The 20,688-nt window shown below is 36.4% G+C and overlaps 2 protein-coding genes across 2 annotated transcripts; both read right to left on the minus strand.

Moving 5' to 3' along the window:
- Nucleotides 1–3,487: 3,487 nt before the first annotated feature.
- On the minus strand, nucleotides 3,488–4,426 carry LOC103750924 (olfactory receptor 5W2-like). The gene has a single exon (XM_008854206.2). The coding sequence runs from the start codon at nucleotides 4,418–4,420 to the stop codon at nucleotides 3,488–3,490; it is 933 nt and encodes a 310-aa protein (XP_008852428.1). The 5' UTR covers nucleotides 4,421–4,426.
- Nucleotides 4,427–15,455: 11,029 nt separating this feature from the next.
- On the minus strand, nucleotides 15,456–16,400 carry LOC103750925 (olfactory receptor-like protein OLF1). The gene has a single exon (XM_008854207.1). The coding sequence runs from the start codon at nucleotides 16,398–16,400 to the stop codon at nucleotides 15,456–15,458; it is 945 nt and encodes a 314-aa protein (XP_008852429.1).
- Nucleotides 16,401–20,688: the final 4,288 nt, after the last annotated feature.

Raw genomic sequence — 20,688 nt, forward strand, 5'->3', positions numbered from 1 at the left:
CTATCTTCCTTCAGTTCTTTGATTTCTTTGTGTGTTCTTTAAATTCACTGAATTCTTTTATCATGTTTATACTTGTTCTTTTGAGTTCCATGTCCCGCATTATCTCTAAGGGGTTCTCATTTTAGTCCTCTAGAGGACTATTGGTATTTGGTGGCAATATGGTATTTTGGTTTTTCATGTTGTTTTTTTTCTCTGTGATTTTGACATGTGAATTTCTCTTGTAGTTTCTGATTCTTGTGTGAGACTCAAGCCTTCAAGTTTAGGTCTGCTTCTTTTTGTGAACTGTACCTGTCTTTGTGGTTTACTTTTTGGGCATGAAAGGCTGGTTCCTCTAAGCTTCCAGTTCTCTCTTTTGATTTTATATTGGAGTGGCCAGATTGCTTTTGTCTTCAAGAGTTCCCACAGAGGCCCAAGACAGATAAAGATCAGATGCTCTCAGGCTTTCTCCTAATGTCTGGATCCCTCAAGGATAGATTTTAGCCTCGGGAATTGGGGGTTGGACTGGCAGGCCCAGGAAAGATGTTGGTCTAGGGCAGCTGGTGGCCTTGCCACCCAGAGATGCAAAGGAAGATGGGGGCAAGAGGCAGCTCCAAGGGACCCTGGGGACTGCACTGAGGAGCTGGGTTGGTCTGGATGCAAAGGACTAGGAAGAGGAAAGATCAGCCCCAGTGTCCAGGAAAGAGGCTGCGGATTTGTGCAGACCCAGGCAGGCAGAGGGAGGTGAGGATTGGGCCAGGCCCAGAGTCCCCCTGGGGGCCCGAGGAAGAACTGAGTTAGTCTGGATGCACAGGGTCAGGAAGAAGCAGTGGTTGTTCCCAGGTGTCTGGGGCACCAAGACAAGGAATTGGACAGGGCCCAGGCTAGGAGGGGAGACAGGAGGGGAGATGGGAGGGTGAGTGAGGCTGGGGGAGTAAAGGTGCAGAGGGCCCAGTGGACTTACCCAAGAGAGAAGAAGCCTGCATATCTGAAAGAGGTCTGCGGGTCCTGCAGGCCTAGGAAGCAGAGGGAGGTGAGGGCAGGGCCAGGCTCAGAAGCAGTGCTCCTGGGGACCTGAGAAAATACTGAGTTGCTCTGGATGCACAGGATCAGGAAGAGGCAGTGGTGATTCCCCAGGTGTCTGGGGCGCCAAGACAAGGAATGGGACAGGGCCCAGGCTAGGAGGAGAGAGAAGTTTCTTTTCTTTTTTACACTTTAATTCATTTTTAAAAGTTTATTTTTATTTTATGTGTATGATTATTTTGTCTGCATGTATGTCAGTGCATCTGTGCTGTGAAATTCCCCCAGATGCCAGAAAAAGACAACAAATTCCCTGGAACTGGAGCTATGAATGTTTAGCTGCCATATGGGTGCTAGGAACTGAACCTGTGTACTCTACAACCATAGCCAGTGGTCCAAATCACTTATCCATCTTTCAACCTCCTAGATTCTTTCCTGAATTTTCTTTTATTCAATGAAGAGAAACTTCAGGCAGAAAATCAATGTTGTTTGAAAAATTATTGAATCTTCAAGAACTTTATATAAAGCACTCTGATCATATTCTCACCTGTTTTTCCATTTCCCCTCCACCCATACACTAGTACAACCTTCAGAGTTCATGTCTCTCACTATGAATTTTTTTAATAAATGTCTCTGGAGTCTCATCTGTTCCCAAAATGCTGCTTATTGTGAGTCTATCTCTTGGAGTCAGGTCAACCTACCAGCATCACACTCCTAAAGAAAACTGACTCTCCCTGTCCCAGCACCTATCAGTTGTCAATAGATCCTCTGCTATGACTTGGAACTTCTGTCCTCATTCCCTTTCCATGCTAGGTTTTATGGTGTCTTCTTCAGATTTATAGGTCCTATGCATGCTGTCATGAGTTTTCACAAGTGCAACATCCCTGTGCTGTCCAGGCAACACGCTTCCTTGTATCCATCTACCATTTCTGGCTCTTACAATCTTTCTTCCCTCTCAACAATGACCCCTAAGCCTTGAGAGGTGATGGAGTGATATAGGTGTCTCATTTAGGACTGAACACCCAGCAGTCTCTTATTCTGTGCACATTGACCGGTTCTGGGTCTCTGAGTTAATTACCATCTGCTGCAAGAAGAAGCTTCTCTGGTGAGAGTTGGCAGACATATTAATCTAAGTATATAACAATGTCATTAGACTCAGTTTCCCTATGTGTCCTAAACTGAGTATTTGTGCAAGTAATTGCTATGACTTATTATTTTAGGCTAGCCAAATTGGGGTATGAGAAAAGTTGAAAGAAATTGAGTCTGGGAAATATTATCTTATTAATAAAGTCTGTTCCAGGTTGATTCAAGTCCATTAGTGAACAGAACATTCAGCTGGGTCTCTGGTGAGATTAGGCTTCATAGTGGAAACAAAGGCAATGATGAGGTAATGGCTCAACGCGGGAACAGAAGGATGAGGCAATCCAGTGACCTGAGGGCCTTCTACTACTCCTCCTGAACATTCTAGAGCACTCTGACCTTACCCCTGGAAGTGACGCTTCTAACACCTTCCACTGGGGATAGATTAATCTAAACCATCACTGCAGGAAGATATTTTCATAGCCATCATGTTGATACTTTCCCAAGGTTTATGGTTGCTTGGAAATTTTTGTTCCATTCTTTCTTTGTTGTTTCATTCCATTGTGTTTTGATGTCTTTCTATACAGGTGTGTTTTAGACACTTCCTTCTTTCATTTGGCAATTTATTGAAGATATCTGCTTTGTGGTTCTTTATAGATTTACATAAAATACCATATTTACAACATGCTATTAAGAACAATTCAATTTTAGTCATAAACTATTTCATTATTCTTCTTCTTTTAATGTAAATATGTCGGGTGTGTGTGTGTGTGTGTGTGTGTGTGTGTATGTATAAGTGTGAGCTAGGATTTATTATGTAGCCTAAGCCTCACTGTGACACAAAATCCTCCTATCACATGCAATATTGTTCTGGGATTTCAGGTGTTTGTCACCATGCTTGGTTGGAAATAATACTGTGTTCATCATGGAACATAAATAAAAAACTGTCTAAATTAGAAGACTCAAAATTTTATTTGTGAAGAGAGATAGTATGACATTCAATTTCATACAACATGGTGGAAAGATTGTCATGCTGGGCTAGTCCTGTTATATCTACAATGAAACATGGATGGAGGAAGATCACAATTTCCAGGCTAGACTGGAAAACATAGTGACTTTAAACCATATATATCTGCATGGAAGATATAGACACATGTTTCTTTAGGAATAAAGCCATGGATTTTAACATGGTTACTATGGTGATATGAGTTTCATGTATAAATTCAGGCGCAGTGTAGAACATAGCAGGATAGAAACAATATTTTATTGACTATGAAATATTTTCAATTTAATATGAAAATACATTTCATTACATATAACATTTGAAATATTATGTTTCTCAAATATCATGCCATGCAGTTTTATTTAAACAAATATTGCTATGTATGTTGGGTAGAACTTGACTAGACATTTAAAAGCAGCTTTTACTTATAAGTTTTTCCAGAGCCTCTTTCACATCCTTGTTCCTCAGACTATAAATCAAAGGGTTTAGCATGGGAATCACAAGGGTGTAAAACAGAGATGTCATTTTGTCTTGATCTAGGGAGTAAGAAGAACTTGGACGAAAATAGGTGAAAAGTAGAGTTCCTTGGAAAATGGCAACTGCAGTCAGGTGGGAGGTGCAGGTGGAGAAAGCTTTGAACCTCCCTTCAGCAGAGCGGATCTTCATGACTGATAAGATGATGTAACAATAGGAGACAAGGACTCCTGAGATGGTGCTCAGTTCAAGGAAACCGTAAATAATGAATAACGCCAGCTCATTGACTTGAGTATCTGAACAGGAAAGGACATATAGTGGGGGTAAATCACAAAAGAAATGGTTAATCTCATTAGACCCACAGAAACATAAGCGGAATGCCAAGGTGGTATGTATCAAAGCATCTGCCGTTCCCACCATGTAAACCCCAGCCATGAATAGAGAGCACAGCCTGCTGGACATGTTCACTGTGTAGAGCAAGGGGTTGCTGATGGCCTGGTAGCGGTCAAAAGCCATCACTGCCAGTAGCACACATTCAGAATCTGCAAATGTACAGGAAATGAAGAACTGCAGAGCACAGCCCCAAAAGGGAATTGACTTGTCCTTGCCAAATATGTCAGCCAGCATCTTGGGTCCAATTGCAGTGGAGTAGCAGAGGTCACAGAAAGAGAGGTGGCTGAGGAAGAAGTACATGGGTGTGTGGAGCTGGGGATCCATCCTGATCAAAATGATCATGCCAAGGTTCCCCAGAAGATTGATGAGATAGATGAGTAGAAATAAGGCGAATAGTGTCACTTTCATCTCAGGGTTATTGGTAACTCCCACAAAAATGAATTCATTCATGGCTGAGCAATTTCCTGTATCCATTCTTCCTTTCTGTCTATGCTTTGAGAAAATATTAAAACTGATAAATATACATCTTCCACATCTGAATATCAACGTATTTATAACAGAATATTTTATTTATCACCTATTATATGCTATAACACTCTCCTAGTGCTGTGTTTTTTTTTTTTTCATTTTTCTCTTAACCTAATTCATAGCAGAAAGGCCGTTGCCTGAGACAGGGAGTGGAGAATCTGCTCAAAATCTCTGTAGCATTCAGGAGTTCCATGATTTCTGCAAGCTCTGTAGTGTTCCTGGCTTCTACTTTCCTATTGGAGGTGATGGATTTGAACACATTGTTTGGGAATTTAAGAGTGATACTGTAAACATAGTCAAATATACATGACTGGAGAGGTCATAGTTCTTAAAGAAAATCCTAAGGCTGTCACATCCCTAGACAAATGTAATTCCTTACTGTATGATAAATATGGGTTCTTATATCTACAGACAAAACTGCCAGTTTCATTTACTTTTGTAATACTATGGAATAAGCAAAGATGTTAGAGAGATAGACCAAAAGATAAGGATTCTTTGAGACCGTCGCATGATGCACAAATGATTTTAGTTATTTATTCTTGAAGGATCACATGGGTTTAACAAAAACATTTCTATTAATTTAAATGTCAATGATTGGTAAGATTGATAATGAAAAATATTTTGCTCCATTGTAGAAATATTGTATGACTACTCTTTCATTGGTCTGTTTTATATTGTTTAAGGATTTAATGACATGAGAAAATGCTTATTTGATCTGTACTTTCATCATGTTATAGTTTTGTCACAGAAATTGATTCCTGTTAGTAGCAGGGGTCTGATGCCAAAGGATTTGGATCTTTTGGCAAATGAAATGGACCAAAACCAAGCAGCATCTACAGAATTAAGCACATCCATTGGTATGTCATGATTTACATTTTCTTTTATATTAAGTAAATCAGGATGAACCAAAAATGTACTAAAAGTGCTTCTTTAACATTCATGTGTGCATTTTCATGTGTGTTTCATGTATGTGTTGACAAGAAATTTAGAATGTGATTAAAAAATATTTTGGGACTTTTAGACTATGTAAGAAATATAGTATACATTTATTCATATATTGATTTGTATATGTTATTTGTGATATGGCAAACCATTATTTTTAATATTAATTTCTAAACCATACTTTTAATATTTAAACCATTTAATTCACATATGAAGATATAATGATAAAGGAACATCTTAATCATCTCTATACCCCTTCCCTACTGGCACTGTCCCATAACTCCTCCACAGAATTTCATGAATTCTGTTATTTGTGTTAAGACCGATTACATTAAGTTAGTGTCCCCAGAAATTCCTCAGTACAAGTTCATCCACTGAGGTCTAGTCAGCAGAGATAGGTTTCCTCCCCTGAAGACCAACTCTTCCTCACCCAGAAGTCCCCAGCTGCAACTAGTTATTCACTATGCAGACTGTTAAGGGAGACTATCAATAGATGCTCTAACTCAAGCTTTAAGGCCTAATAACTTAAACAATGGTTGGCACAGCAAAATATATTGGAGCGGTAGTGGCACTTTCATCTTGGGAATCATAAACAGCTATCTATTTGAACCTGAAGCCCACTCGATGGAGGAAATTTACTTGTAGTACTGTAAATATAGCCACATACACATGACTCAAGAGGTCACAGATCTTAGAGAAAACCCCAAGGCTGCCATATTCCTTGACAAATGTAATTGCTTAATATGCACAAAATATTGATCTTTATATTTACATACAAGTCTCCCAGTCACCACTTATCAAAAAGTATTCTTTTGCAACAGGTGGAGATTATTATAGAGTTCTACAATTGGTCACACACAGAGACTGTCTGTGGAATGCTATTTTATGAGTCTATTAAGTTCTGTGAAATTCTTACAAGTCTGTGGTTTTAAAAAAAAACAGTGATCAGATTTAGTAACTTCTTAAATTAAAAAGGCAGAATAACCATCCTTAATCTTTTTATTAGGAAGAAAAATTATTTTACCTTTTTTTTAAAAAAAAACTGAAGATGTATGAACCACCTCAGATGAGCAGCTCTTGGGTGTCTGGACGGTATGAAAACAGGATTTTATCTTACCAGATGTCTTTTGGGAACTAAAGGTTCTGAAATCATTTCCCCCCAGGCTTGGAATGGCTAATTATGTTTCTCCTTCTATAATCTCCTCTGTGAATACATCATCACCTTAACAAGGATGCAGCTTCAGTGTTTACTACTTCTATCTACTATTGTATGTCAGTAATGACAACACGATATTTTAAAACAACATATTTTATATAGCTATAGATATATAGATATGGATATAGATTTCTAAGCCTTCCTTTCCCAAAGTAGATACACATTTCAAAGGACCATTCTTAATCATTCCCAGTTCCTTCTTTTTGTACATTCCATCTTTAATTGAAATTTATTTTTATGTTTTCTCAATGTTATCACTGTGTTTGATGGCTTTGTTTTGGTTTGCACTAGGATATATGCTATAATACCCTGTCCCGCGAGATCTCTTAGGGACCCTTGCTCCTGCAGCCATTAGACAAACCACATAACACATCTTTATCTCAGTTTCTCATAGTTTATATCTTGGGTAGGGTACATAGAGTAACTTAAAAGGCAAATTCCCAGCGCTCCACAAAAGGGTGAACACCCGGCACCCCACTCTACTCTGTGGTTCAGCGGCCACCATTCCAGACTGCTTCGGCTCCATACCTAGAGTCTCTGTTAGCTTTTTCCCACTCGTGGGCCCGCTCTCATGCCCCAGTTGGTAAATGCCCCCATTTGCGTCTAAGGTCGAGACACTGGGCCATTTTTTCTGCTCGGCCACTTCTGTCCAAGATGGCCTCAACACTCCTCCCTCCGAGGCTAACTCTCTGCAGCCAATTCTCCACAGCCAATTCTCTGAAGAAGGCCCTGCCTCTCTGTGTAAAAAGTACCCCTTGGGACACATGTCCATACTTCAGTAATAAACTCTCCTTTCTAGCATATTCATAAAGTGTGCAGGTTGCTGCCACTCTTTAATTTTGAACATTTGTCATCACTCCAGTAAGATCATGTTCTCGGTGAACAAATGTAATTTAATGGTATTCTTTGTAATTTGGATACTGACTGAACTTGAAACAAAAATTTGAAAAACATAAAATTAAAAGGTGAGGAAAGTAGGTGTTTGGTGATGTACAAGTGTTGTATGAATTTTGCCTCAGATGAATAAGTACTCTATGTCAAGATTATGATTTTAATGTACAGTTCAATATTTTTGCTAATATTTAATTGAGATTATTTTATGCTAATGAGATTTTAGCCTCTGAAGTTTTTTTTTTTTTTTTTTTTTTTTTTTTTTTTTTTTTTTTGTTCTTCTTGTTGGTTGTTTTTTGACAGGGTGGCCTTGATCTCACAGAGCTCCACCTGCCTCTGTCTCCCAAGGTCTGGGATTAAAAGCACATGCCACCACACCCGGCAAATTTCTTTTGAATTTAGGTCTTTATCGGGCTACACTTTCAGAGTAATTCAGATTCCATACAATAATTTTTAAAGAGCTTTCCTACTAATATTTTTGAAGAACCTAACAAAGGCTGATAATAGTTCTTTAAATGACTGATAAGCATTACTTTTAAACCATCTGACAGTTATTATTATGATCACCTTACACATTACTGACCTGATATGATACTTAGATTTGGGGAATTTAATATGGATAGTAGATTGGTCTAATCATCTAGCCATTTTATTTGGTTTGACTGATTTTCTTGAATAGAATTGCCTTTATTGGCTCCTTGATGGTCTCCGGTGTAATTGTATTCCTTGTTTAAATATCTCCATAAATATTTTTAAGAATTATTAATGTCCCAATGAAGTGATCATGTTTTCACTATATAAGCAATCTTTTGTCTTATTTTGTACACTTGACCTATAGATTTTTAGGACTAAAATAAGGGTCAGACTCGCTGATCTTATTTTCATTTGTATAACAATTAATTTATGTCAAAAGTTACTAATGGGGGCATGGAGAGATGGTTCCATGGTTGAGAGCACTGGCTGCTCTTGTAGATCAGGGTTAGGTTCCAAGAACTCACTTTGTGGCTAACAACTTTCTGTAACTCCAGTTCCAGAGGATGTGTTGCCCTCCTCTAACCTCTTCAAACATTGTATTCATGTGGTGATTCATGTACATACCTGCAAAATACATGCATTATTTAAAATTAATTAATTAAAAAGTGTTGGAAAGACTTATCAATGTCATTTTGTTATTTTCCTGGTTATTTTACAGATTTTTTAAATTCAATTATGCCTTTTTGTGTATGTTTTCTGTATTGTTCTATTTCAGAGCTTTCATTTCGGCTTTGTATGACATTATAAACATTTACTTTGTGATTGCCTTGAGGTTTAAGTAAAATGCATATGTGCGTATGTGTTTGTGCATGTGTATGATTACCCATGTGGACTTGTGGAAACCTTCGCTCTCTTTCCACAATCGGTTCTCTGTATCAGTTTTTGAGTCAGGACCTCCTACTAAAATTGGAGTTTCCTTGTTTTGGCTATCCCAAAAGTCCAAGAGTCCCAAGGGATTCTCCTGCACCTGTCCCCCTCAGTGTTTGGGTCAGGAATTCATACTGCAGTGACCCGCATCTTTTATATGGATCCTGGTATCCAAGGTCAGGTCCTCAGAATTGCATAGCAAGCACTTTAAAAAATTAACCATCACTCTATCCAAGGTCTTGTTTTTCCAGATGACTATTTTAAGCTGATAAGAATTTGAATCTAATTGGTCACATAAAAATATTTTTGTCTACCTTCTTTAGTATTTATATTTTTAAAATTTTTATGGATTCAAGAATTTTATGTGATGTATTTTGATAATATCCAGGTCAACTCCCCATTCCTTCCTTACTTTCCCCAGTTCTTCATGTCCTCTATTATTGTGTCTTTTTAAAGGCAAGCAGAGTCTAATATATGTTTTTCAAGTACTATTGTGTGTGTGTGTGTGTGTCTATCCCTCGACATTTTGTCAAGCTATGAGATTTCATACGAGGAAAAAAACTGACTCTCTCTCACCCAGCATTTAAGAACTTACCTAGGACTGAGGCTGCTTGTCTACCTCCCACAATTATGTTGGATTTTTGTGTGTCATCGGTTCACACAGGTCTTGTACATTGTCATAAGTGATATGGGTTCATATGTGCAACTGCATTGTATAATGCAGGCAACAGAGTTTCTTTCTATCATCTATCACTTCTGGCTCTTACAATCTTTCCACACCCTCTTTTGCAATTATCCCCAAGAATTAGGGCTAAGCACTCACAGAGTCTTTTTTCTCTTCATGCTGACAAGTAGTGGATCTCTGTGTCAATTGTCATCTTCTTCAAGAACACTCTCTGATGACAGTTGAGAGATGCACTAAGTCAGATGATGACTTGCCAGCTTTTGGGTCACAGTTGTCAGAATCATGCCTGGTGGAGAGTGTTTTTACTTGCTGAGCAATACTTACTTTATGTGCTGGTCCTAACTTTATTTTTTTGAATAGATGTTTTTGAATCACATTTTTCAAACTTGTCTTATTTGTCCAACTTTCTACATAGTATCATATTTATATACTACATTCTTCTCAAAGAGTTTGTGATATATTTATAGAATTCTGTATGTATTCCACTGTGATGAGCACAGTACTTGATAAAATCAATTATTAATGAAGGGGAAAATGAATGATTCAACTGGTTCTTGCCCAAAAAGACACATCAGTAGATCTATATACACATATATCCTCACCATAAGAGTTATGTCAGTAAATCTATAAATACATGATAGTGAAGACACAGAATGCCTAAGTTTAAAAATATATGAGGATTACTGGAATTAGAGAGATGGCTCAGTGTTTAAGAGCACTGACTGTTCTTGTAGAAGGCCCAGGTTGGAATCCAAGCATATATATGGTGGCTAGCAACCATCTGTCACTCTAGTTTCAGGGAATCCAGCACCCTTTTCTGTCCTCCGTGGGCACTGCATGACATGTTTACATTTACAAACATGCAGGCATAGCACTCATACATATAAAATAAAAGTAAATAAATAAAATTTCAAAAGATATTAGGATTAAACTTTGTTTTAAATCTGTGACATTTTCTTGTTTATTTTGCCTCCTAAGTATAACTGGTAGTCCCAAAAGGAAAGAAGTATTTCTCATGCATTTAATACTAATTTAAAGTATATATATATATATATATATGTGTGTGTGTGTGTGTGTGTGTGTGTGTGTTTACTCCTTTAGATAATATTGGGGTCTCCTGTTCATTTGCCTAGTTCTATGCTGGTTTACTATCTGGGAGTCTCTTGGGCCACACTGGCCAACAACTCTTGAGAAGGTATCTCCTATCTTGCATTCTTGCTTGTTATGTAGCCTTTAGATATACATATGGACTCTTAAAAAATTATATTGGCCCCTTTAGTCTTTGGTTATACTCTCCTTTTGGGTGTTTAACGCCATAGAGTTGGCCCAGATAAACCAATTTATTTTTACTCTTAAGGCCGTTTGAGGATCTATTCTTCAGGGGTCACATGGGCTTGGGAGGAACCCCTGGCTCCTTCCTTTTACCAGTTCTGCCTATGTGAAGATAAATCAACGGTCCTGCTCGACTATTGCTGGCTTTGCTTGGAAGCATGGAGGAAATGATTCCTCTGTGTTGACCCTCCTATTTGGAGACTGGACATTGGTTCTAGTTCATCTGGTGGGGTCTCCACGGCCTCCTTGATCAAGAGGGCTGGTGACTCACCATAGTTAAAGAACATTTTGAGAGATGCTCATAGTACCCTGGAAGTAGTTGACCTAGGAGGGCAAGGAGCAAAAACTGTCCTCTGACCAAATTAGTATAGGCCTTAAAGTATGTCAGTTAAACATCCAAGAAGGTTAGTTCCTGACAACTGATTGTTGCTAGATGCAAAACAGCTGATCTTCCAAAAACAAAGACCTCTATATAGGCTGACTAGATTCAGCAGATGGAAAAGTAGAGGGGGACTGCTGGGGTGCCAACAATGCAGCAGACAGTAACAGAGATGACAACGTATAAGAGTTCAAGTCGGGGTGGGGAGGCTATGGGAAGGTGCCATCTGGGAAGTGGGTGTAATGATGAATAGGATGGTTTGGGATGTTGTGTGTGATATACAAAGAGAAAAGTCAACAAATTAAAAAAATGAGTTATATTTGAGGAGGAAGCATAAAAATTTACATCATGTTCATTAGTAGAGGTGATAAACATTACTTTTGAAATGTACCTGATTACTGTATATCCATACACAGATGCTAAGGATCCAAGTGCAACTAACTATGAATAGTTAGTCAGATACATACAGGTTAGAGATGCATGTGCCAATGTCTAAGTGTTATTAGCAAAAACAATGAGTCTTTCTGTAAGAAACAGTATATTTTAAAATGAAATGGAGCTCTTTTCTAAATATTATAAAACTCATTCAAATTTATGTCTTACAAGATTTATACTGTTTGATATTGTATAACTATATTAATTCAACTGTGAACCTAAAACTTTTGTAGACACTTTTGAAAGAGATGTATCTTTGCTCTGGAAATTGTTATTGAGTATGTTAAAGCTGTAATGAAATGCTTCTTCTAAAAAATAAAAAAATCTATGTTAATGGTAATCTTTTCATTAAGTTCTATAATCTCTATTGTTTTCTATAAATTTGTTTGAAAATAAGGCTTTGGACTTTTGACATCATTCTTAGAAGATTTGAAAAACTGAGATACAAGAGTGAAAACATCTATAAATCTGTCAACAAATCTAATATTTATGAATATTTTACCCTGATTCTAAGACTTTTCAAAATCATTAATTTTCATTATGAAGAGGTACAGATTTCATTGTGAGGTTCTCTGGCATCTGTGTTGTATGCTTTGACATGTACACCCTCAGGCCTTCCTCACTGTCCTTCCTGCCTACCCCTTTCTCATCCAGCGGTGCATTTGAAATCCTGGTTTCTATGTATTTCATCTAAATGCCTCATATGTGAGAACGTTTTACATTTTCCTTTCTGAATCTAGCTTACTTCAATCAACATAAGTAAATGCTCCTGCTTTTAATACTGTCTTCATTTATCTTAGTTTTTTAATTCTTTCTTGGTCGGCTTGCTTCATGAGGGAGAAGGATGTCATCAGTCCACCCAACAAGACACTTTTGTTTTTTGTTTTTGTTTTTGTTTTTGTTTTGTGTGTGTGTGTGTGTGTGTGTGTGTGTGTGTGTGTGTGTGTTCAGATGGCTGTCTCTTTTTGGTGTCCTTTGGAATGTAAAATGCAAAATATTCCGTGAATAACTCAAGATTCTTAAGGCAGGATCCAGACTATCTAGACAGTGCTTGAGGAGTTGGGATGTTTATGTGTTTTCCAGCTTCTTATATCTTCATAATGCAGATAGGCATGGCTATTTACTTACATTGTATACAACTTGGAGAGAAGATTTATAGCACATATTGGCTCTCAACTGCATACTTATTTTTGTGAATATACAGAGGTGTTTCTGGGACAAAGGGAGTATTTCTACAACTTTATTTTGTGTGGGCCTAGGGAACCTAGGAATGTAATGTTGAATGATTTCAGGAATAAGATCATTAGAAAGACAAAGCCTTGTTTGGAAACTGTAGGAGTTGCTGCATTTAGTCTGTCAATGTCCTTCTTTCAGGAATAATGGGTCATCCTGGATCTATCCAGGGCAAGATGGAAGAAAAGCTCAGAAAATATCAGCTTTGGAACTCTGTCCGTCTTAGGGTTTTTTTTCCATATTCTGTGATTAAAATACCTTGATAAAAGCTACATAATAAAAAAAAAGGAATGTAGCAGTGTCCTGGCTCACAGTCTGCTGTAAAGTCTATTATGGTGGGGTAGCCAAGACAGCAGAAGCTTGAAGCAGCTGGCAACATTGTATCAAGAGTCAAAAACAGAGAGTAAGGATGCCTGCTAGTGCTCAACTCAGTCCAGATTCTCGGCCAATGAAATCTTCCAGTAAGCATTAAGATAAGTTTACTCATATGGGATAACATAAAAATATGTTCCTTCACAAACATTCTCAGAGAATAATCTGAATTTAGATGCTACCTCAAAAGTGTGTCCAGAGCTTTATTTCCTAGGTGATTCTATATCCTGTCAAACTGACAATTAATACCAATTTTCACAAGTCTACTCCTTGTCAGTTTGATGCCTTTAAGCCATAATTTGTGTATTAGTTACTTGTCTGTTGCTGTGATAAAACACTATAACTATAGCAACTTATAGAAGGAAGAGTTGATTTTGGCTTCTGCTTCCAAAGGGCAGTCCATAATGCCAGGGAAGACATTGGCATGAGGTTGTCAGAACAGGAAGCTGAGATCTCACATCGTCAAGCATGTGCAGGAAGCAGAAAGAGCAAGCTGAAGTGGAACCAGGCTATGAACCCATAATGCACACCTTCAGAACCATGATTCCTCCAGCAAGGCCACACATTCTAAAACTCTGCAAAGAGAGTTGCCAACTGGACACCATATACCAAGTGTTCAAATACTTGGGCCTATGAGGGGCATTTCTCATTCAAACCACCGCATTGTCCAACCCTTGACCTCATAGGATGGATTATAACCATCTTACAGTGTAAAATGTATTCAGTCTCAAATTCAAAAGTACCCGTAGTCATTATCAGTTCCAGCATTTTAAAACTGCAGTCTCTAAAATGTGAGCTCCTATAAGAACCAAGCATGATTCTATTATATCATTGTATATTAGTCTGCTTTTGTGATGCAACAGAAGGTTGCTTCAAACTTAAACAATACTTTGGTGTATTAAAATTTTAGAGATAGAGTAAAAATAATACAAAAAGTTTTCAATATAAGTAATATATAGGTCAAGCTACTTAGAAAGAGTTCCCAATATATTTGCAGAGTAGGTTACATATAAAACATTATCAGAGTTATTAAACTATATTTAAAACAGATTTTGTCATTGATTATTGTTTCCTTAAAATCCCTGCCTGTTGCTATCTTATTGTACATTATTCATTTTAATTTAATATTCAATATTATAAGATATGATGCAAATATATAAATATATCATAAACATGTATTATGCAATAAGGAATATTATATAAACATATGTTATAAAAACCTTCTAAATGTTTAAACTACTTAGGCAAAATTTGCAACACTTGACTGTATTACCTCAATTAACTCTTCAACAAATAATGATGCAGGTACATTTTTCAATCTCATTTTTATAAATAAGTTAATTCAGGCACAAAACATAAGTGACATCTTCAGTCTTCAATGTGTCATTATGATCCAGTATAGTCTTTATATAAAATTTAAAGAAATTTAGCCTCTTCCCTTATCTAGCACTTTATATTGTGGGCGATATACTATACACAAATACATATACTTTAAAACATTTTTTCTGAGATAATCATAGCTCTTTTAAAGACAACATTTTCCATTCCATTTTAATATATGTCCCCAAAGTAGGAAGAAGGTCTATACATCTATAGAATAGCATCTTTTAGTTGCTATTTCAAATGCGTGTCTGTGTATATATCTATGAGAGAGAGAGAGAGAGAGAGAGAGAGAGAGAGATACAGAAACAGAGGCTGAGAGAGATACAAAGAAAGAAAGAGAGACAGAAAAACAGAGAGAGAGAAAGAGATAGAGACAAAGGCAGAGGCAGATATAGAAAGATTGACTCACAATATGTGGTTCAAGCTGATCTGGAACTCACTACGTAGTCCAGGCTGGCCTCAAATGCATGGCCCTCCTATGTCTGCCTCTTGTATGCTGAAATTGCATATACATCTCATCACATTTACCTTCACTTTGTATTCTTTAACGTGTACTTATATTATGGGATTATTAAATGCATTTGGCTTTGTTATAAGAAAAGTGTTTGCTTAATTCTTTCGTTGAACACTTGTGCATTTGCTGGTAAAGATGTTGCAAGCTCCCAGTTGAAGGTTTGTCATCAGAGTCAGAAGAATCTTTAAATGGTGCTTGTCAGGAAGAATCTACCTTAGATCTTAGAGCTTTCCTGGCTGCATCTTTTACATCTTTATTTCTCAAACTGTAAATCAGTGGATTCAGCACAGGGATGATAATGGTGTAGAACACTGATATGATTTTGTCAGTGTTGGGAGAATACAAGGAGCTGGGCCTGGAGTAAATGAAGAGAAGGGTACCCTGGTAGATGGCCACAGAGGTCAGGTGCGAGGCACAGGTGGAGAAGGTTTTCTTCCTCCCGCTGGTAGAACGGATCTTTAATACTGAGAGAAGAATGAAAAAGTAGGAGACAATGATGATGATGAAACAGATAACCTCCACGGAGCTGCCGTATGTGGAGAGCAGCCACTCGTTAACTGACGTGTCTGTGCAGGAGAGCTTAAGCAGGGGAGGGAGATCACAGAAGAAATGATTAATGACATTTCGGTCACAGTATTTCAGAATAAAGGCAAAAGACGTGTGAACCAGAGAACTCATGTTGCCTCCAATATATGACAGCACAATCAGCCATATGCAGAGACCCCGGGACATCACAACAGTGTACAGCAAAGGGTTGCAGATGGCAACGTAGCGATCGTAGGCCATGGCAGCCAAGATGAAAGATTCAGTGTCTGCAAACGCACAGAAGAAATAAAACTGCAGTGCACAGCTATAGTAAGATATCGACTTCTTTTCTGAGAGGAAATTGATCAGCATATTGGGAACAATCACCGAAGAGTAACAAAGGTCTACAAAGGAGAGGTTGCTAAGGAAAAAGTACATGGGGGTTTGGAGGTGCGGATCTGTCCTGATTAGCAGCATCAAGCCAATGTTCCCTGTTAAAATCATACCATACAATGTCAGAAACACAAGGAATAAAACGATCTGGAGTTCAGGCCTCGTTGGAAAACCTAACAGGATGAATTCATTGACCAAGGTGCAGTTCCCATTTGTAAATTCCATCTAAACGATTTTCTTTTCTTTTTGAGAACTCTAAAATCCTAAAAACACTATATGGATGGAAAAAGTGAAATAATTGGGAATTAGTCTAAAATGCAAATTAGAAATCAGTGAATCAGATAATAAAGTGAAAGGTCTATAACTGAAATTACTTTAAAATATATTTTTAAGAGATATATTTCAGAATTTATAACTACCAGAATTCATGGTTGCATGCTTTATTTAATTTGATTCATTTCTATTTCTGGAATTGAATGATTAGTTCCCTGTGTAGTAGGGTTGGAGAAATACATGGTTTTTATTTAATTTTGCAACACAATAACACAGTAGCTGACTAAGCAGACTAGACATCATTTATGAATAGACTGATGATTTTAAAAGGAAAACTAAAGTATATGTTATATAAAATTAATGTACCAAGTGTTTATTGAAAGAAGAGTTTTAAAACAGTTTTCTCCTTAGGCCCAGTGTTTAAAACTCCCTTTCTCAACCCCCCTCAAAAGATACTATAATGGGGGCTGGAGAGATAGCTCAGTAGTTAGGAGCACTGGGCTCTTGCAGAGGACCAGGGTCTCCTTCCCACACCCACATGGCAGCTAAGAGCCATCTGTAATACCAGTTCCAGGGCATCCAACACCTTCTTCTGACCTCTGCAGGCAGGCATTGCACAACATGGGTGCACTTACATACTTGAAGGCAATATATTCATAAATAGAAAAATAATAAATAAATAAATATATATAAATAATTGTTTTACCACTTGTTAGTGCAGATAAAGTGACATAAAACATATTACATAAGTGTTTATATTTCAAACTAAAAAACAGATTATTACTAGTAAATTATGCAATTTTAAATAAACAAATTCTGAGTATGTTTCAAAAGGAAATAATTGAGAATAATTCCTAAAATTTTGTCCATATATCAATTTAAATTGATAAAATTGGCCTTTTTTTAATATCTTTGGCAAATATTACTGGCTTCAATAAAATCCCCACTGAGAATCAATTATTTCACTGAATAAAGATTGAACATTCAGTTATAAATTAATTTCTAAAAAATTAAGTTATGTGTCATTATTAATGAAATTGTAATAACAAAAAATTATGAAGCATTTTTATTGTAGTAGAAGTTTCTGCATCTGAGAAGTCTTTCAAGCATTGTTTTCTGAAGGTATTTCAAAGAGTAGACTGTTAAAGACTTCAAAAATTCCACTTAATCTTGAAATAAAGGCAATCTGTACTTAACCTTGAATATTGTTTTGGAAAATATAAAAGAAACAAATAAAACTTCCAGTACCTATCGTAATGTTAGTCCACAGATCCCTAAAAGAAAGAAAATTTCTTTTGTATGATTTTTTTTACTGTAATAGATGCTATCATATTGTCACTGATGATTATTTTGTTTGTTATAGTTAATGATTAAAATAACCCCAAGTCATGAGCTCTAAAGATCAGAAAGCTGATGATGCAGAAGGCTGAAGTCTAAGATGCTCTCTTAACCTTTCACCTGTATTTTTTCATAAGAATTAGGAAGCCATACACTTCTCCACCAGGAGAGAATTCAGTTAGTATTTGTTGTCTGGTTTTAAATTAATAAAATATTAGAAAAAGACAATACTTTAAAGGTACTATGGGTTTAGGTATAGTGTATTTTGAACATATATGAACTATACAACTTTGTGTAATTTGATATAAACTACAACTTGTAAGGCAGAAGTGGCAAATAACATACAGTGCTTCTGTAACCTATCTACATTTTTGTTTATTTATCTATTCTCTATCCATCCTTTTCCCATTTGTACTTCCATGCATCACTCTTTGGACAGAATGGCATGCATGACTTAATTTCACGGGTTCCATTTATTTTTCTTACATTATCACCACAGACACCTTCACAGTTTTATTAGAAATAACTACTGGTTCTGTACTACTACTTATATGTAATGCAGTATTGCGAACATTTTGGCTGTCACCAAAATGACTACAAAAATTATGTAAGATTTACCGTCATTATCAGCTCATCTTATGACTGAACAAAGGAAGAAAGAGATAACTGGGGAATAAAATGATGATAGAAACAGAATTGAGTTTCAAGATCCTGTTCTAAAACTGCATGATGCATTAGCTTTCTATAAATTACATTCTTATTCACATCAAGTGTCTGGTGAGTACATAAATGCTTAGAGTAGTATGAAAGGACAATCAGCTAGGAGTTGACCTGTGCGATTCAAATTCCTTTGATTCTAAATCAAAGGCAAGGAAGATGAAGCATTAAGGCTGTCAGGTGTCATATTTGGATGACATGGAGGCAGAATGAAGAATGTTTCGCATATGCCTGAAACAGCAGGGCAGTCACTCTTGGGAACTTAGAATCAATTATCCCCTGTGGAAGTCCAAGAAGAGAAATGATAAAGGGCAGAGAAAGGACAGGAAACAGAAAACAGGGAACACTGGAACTTGGAATTAAAATGAAAATAACCAAAAACCGAATTACAAATGTGATGTACACAATTCTTCCCAAGCATCGAGCAATATTAAACTATAAAACAAGATATTTAGAAATCAGATAGGCAGCATGGGAAATTACGTACAACGAAGAGTATATTTACACACAGATGTTACACACGGCTTCACAACTGCTAACAGAAAAAGTGGTAATAGATGAATTGCCTGTGCAGACAAAATGAATTGAGAAGTTTTTTTTTCCTACCAATTTGTAAATAAATCAGTGATTTTTTCTCTCTGATCCACAAAACTTAATTTTTATGTCTTGAAAACCAGTCAAACTACTATAAAAGTTACTTATCAAACAAAACAAAATAAAACAAAACAAAGGTGCACATCACTTTCTTAATGAATATTTTCACCTGCAGAATAAAAGGCTTTTATATACACTTTCAAGTCATTAGGGGCCTAATACCTGATATCCCAAATGTGTGCATTTCCAAGGGATTCTGGGGAATAGTTAATTATTTTACTGCCAATGGGATTTGTCTCCTATAAACACATTGGCAATTACATGAGAAATACTCTCTAGTTATCTGGAGAGCTAATTTTCACTCTCAGTTATATGTGTGCTTTTCCCTGCCTCTCTTTCTTTCATTTTTCTTTTCAGAAATGGGAATTAAACATAGGGCCTCAAACATTTTAGACAGACAGCTTCTACCACTGAGCTATGCCTATAGTACTGAGGTTCAAGTGACACAAAGAATCTCCTTTGTATTTAGTCCTTTATTTAGTTAAAATATTTAATATGTAACTCTATCCAAATTATTTCAAAAATCACAACAGAAAGCAAAAGTTTCCACTATGGAAATATATATGCATATATTTGACATTGAGGGGTAAGTCCAGGAAGTCTTAGTAAAACTTGCAAGGGACAAGTGTTTTCTAAGAGGGAACTGATATACAAACACTTTATACCAGAGGGTTTTAAATTCACTTATTTAATTATGATGCTATAACTTGTACATGATAATTTCATGAAGCAACTATATTCCATAAAAAGCTATTATTACTATTATTTTTATTTAACATGCATGAGTGTTTTGTCTGCATGATTGTAAGTGCACAAATGTTGTGAAATGACCTTCAAGGCCAGAAAAGGTCATTGGATACTCTGCAACTAGAGTTCAGATTTATGTTAACCACCATATTGGTGCTGGGATGCAAACCAGGATCCTCTGTAAGAACTGCTAGTGCTCTGGACCACTAAACCATCTTTCCATTCTTATCACTAGCTATTGCTAATAAAAGCTGTCAATTATATCACAAGCATTATTTTCTTTACAGTATAACTTTGGTATATTAATAATGTTTGTAATTAATATAATAAAGCCCTATGAGAACTTATAATCCTATATAAAGATCAATTTCCAAAAACAAATGTAAACCCATCTCAGTTTCTTCTCATGCAAGGATCCTGTAGATTGTATCTACCCTGTAATTTATAACTATTGAAAACAATGTCTGTTATCTGGAGTTCAAATTCAGTTTCATATCTCTTGTTAGTTTTAGTTTGATCATTTACTCTAAATACACATAAAAAGGGCCTTGTTTTTCACTTTGACAGTTTCCAAATGCTAGGTGAATTGCAAATTAACACTCTGAAAAAATGAAAGTTTATAATTTTAATATCATATGGTCACCTGAAAATTTAATATATGCTTAAAGGGATAATAATTATATTTTTATAGCTTGCAATTTTTATAATTTACTTTATAAAACTAATATTCTCAATATATTTTCATTGTTGCAAAGTCATAAAATTAAATCAAATTTATAAGTAT

This window comes from Nannospalax galili, unplaced genomic scaffold (genome assembly GCF_000622305.1).
Source record: "Nannospalax galili isolate Female #2095 unplaced genomic scaffold, S.galili_v1.0 scaffold2127, whole genome shotgun sequence".
In the NCBI taxonomy this organism is placed as follows: Eukaryota; Metazoa; Chordata; class Mammalia; order Rodentia; family Spalacidae; genus Nannospalax; species Nannospalax galili.

Excerpts from the sequence above, each read along its gene's own strand:
- LOC103750925 (XM_008854207.1), bottom strand. The coding sequence starts at position 16,400 with ATGGAATTTACAAATGGGAACTGCACCTTGGTCAATGAATTCATCCTG.
- LOC103750924 (XM_008854206.2), bottom strand. The coding sequence starts at position 4,420 with ATGGATACAGGAAATTGCTCAGCCATGAATGAATTCATTTTTGTGGGA.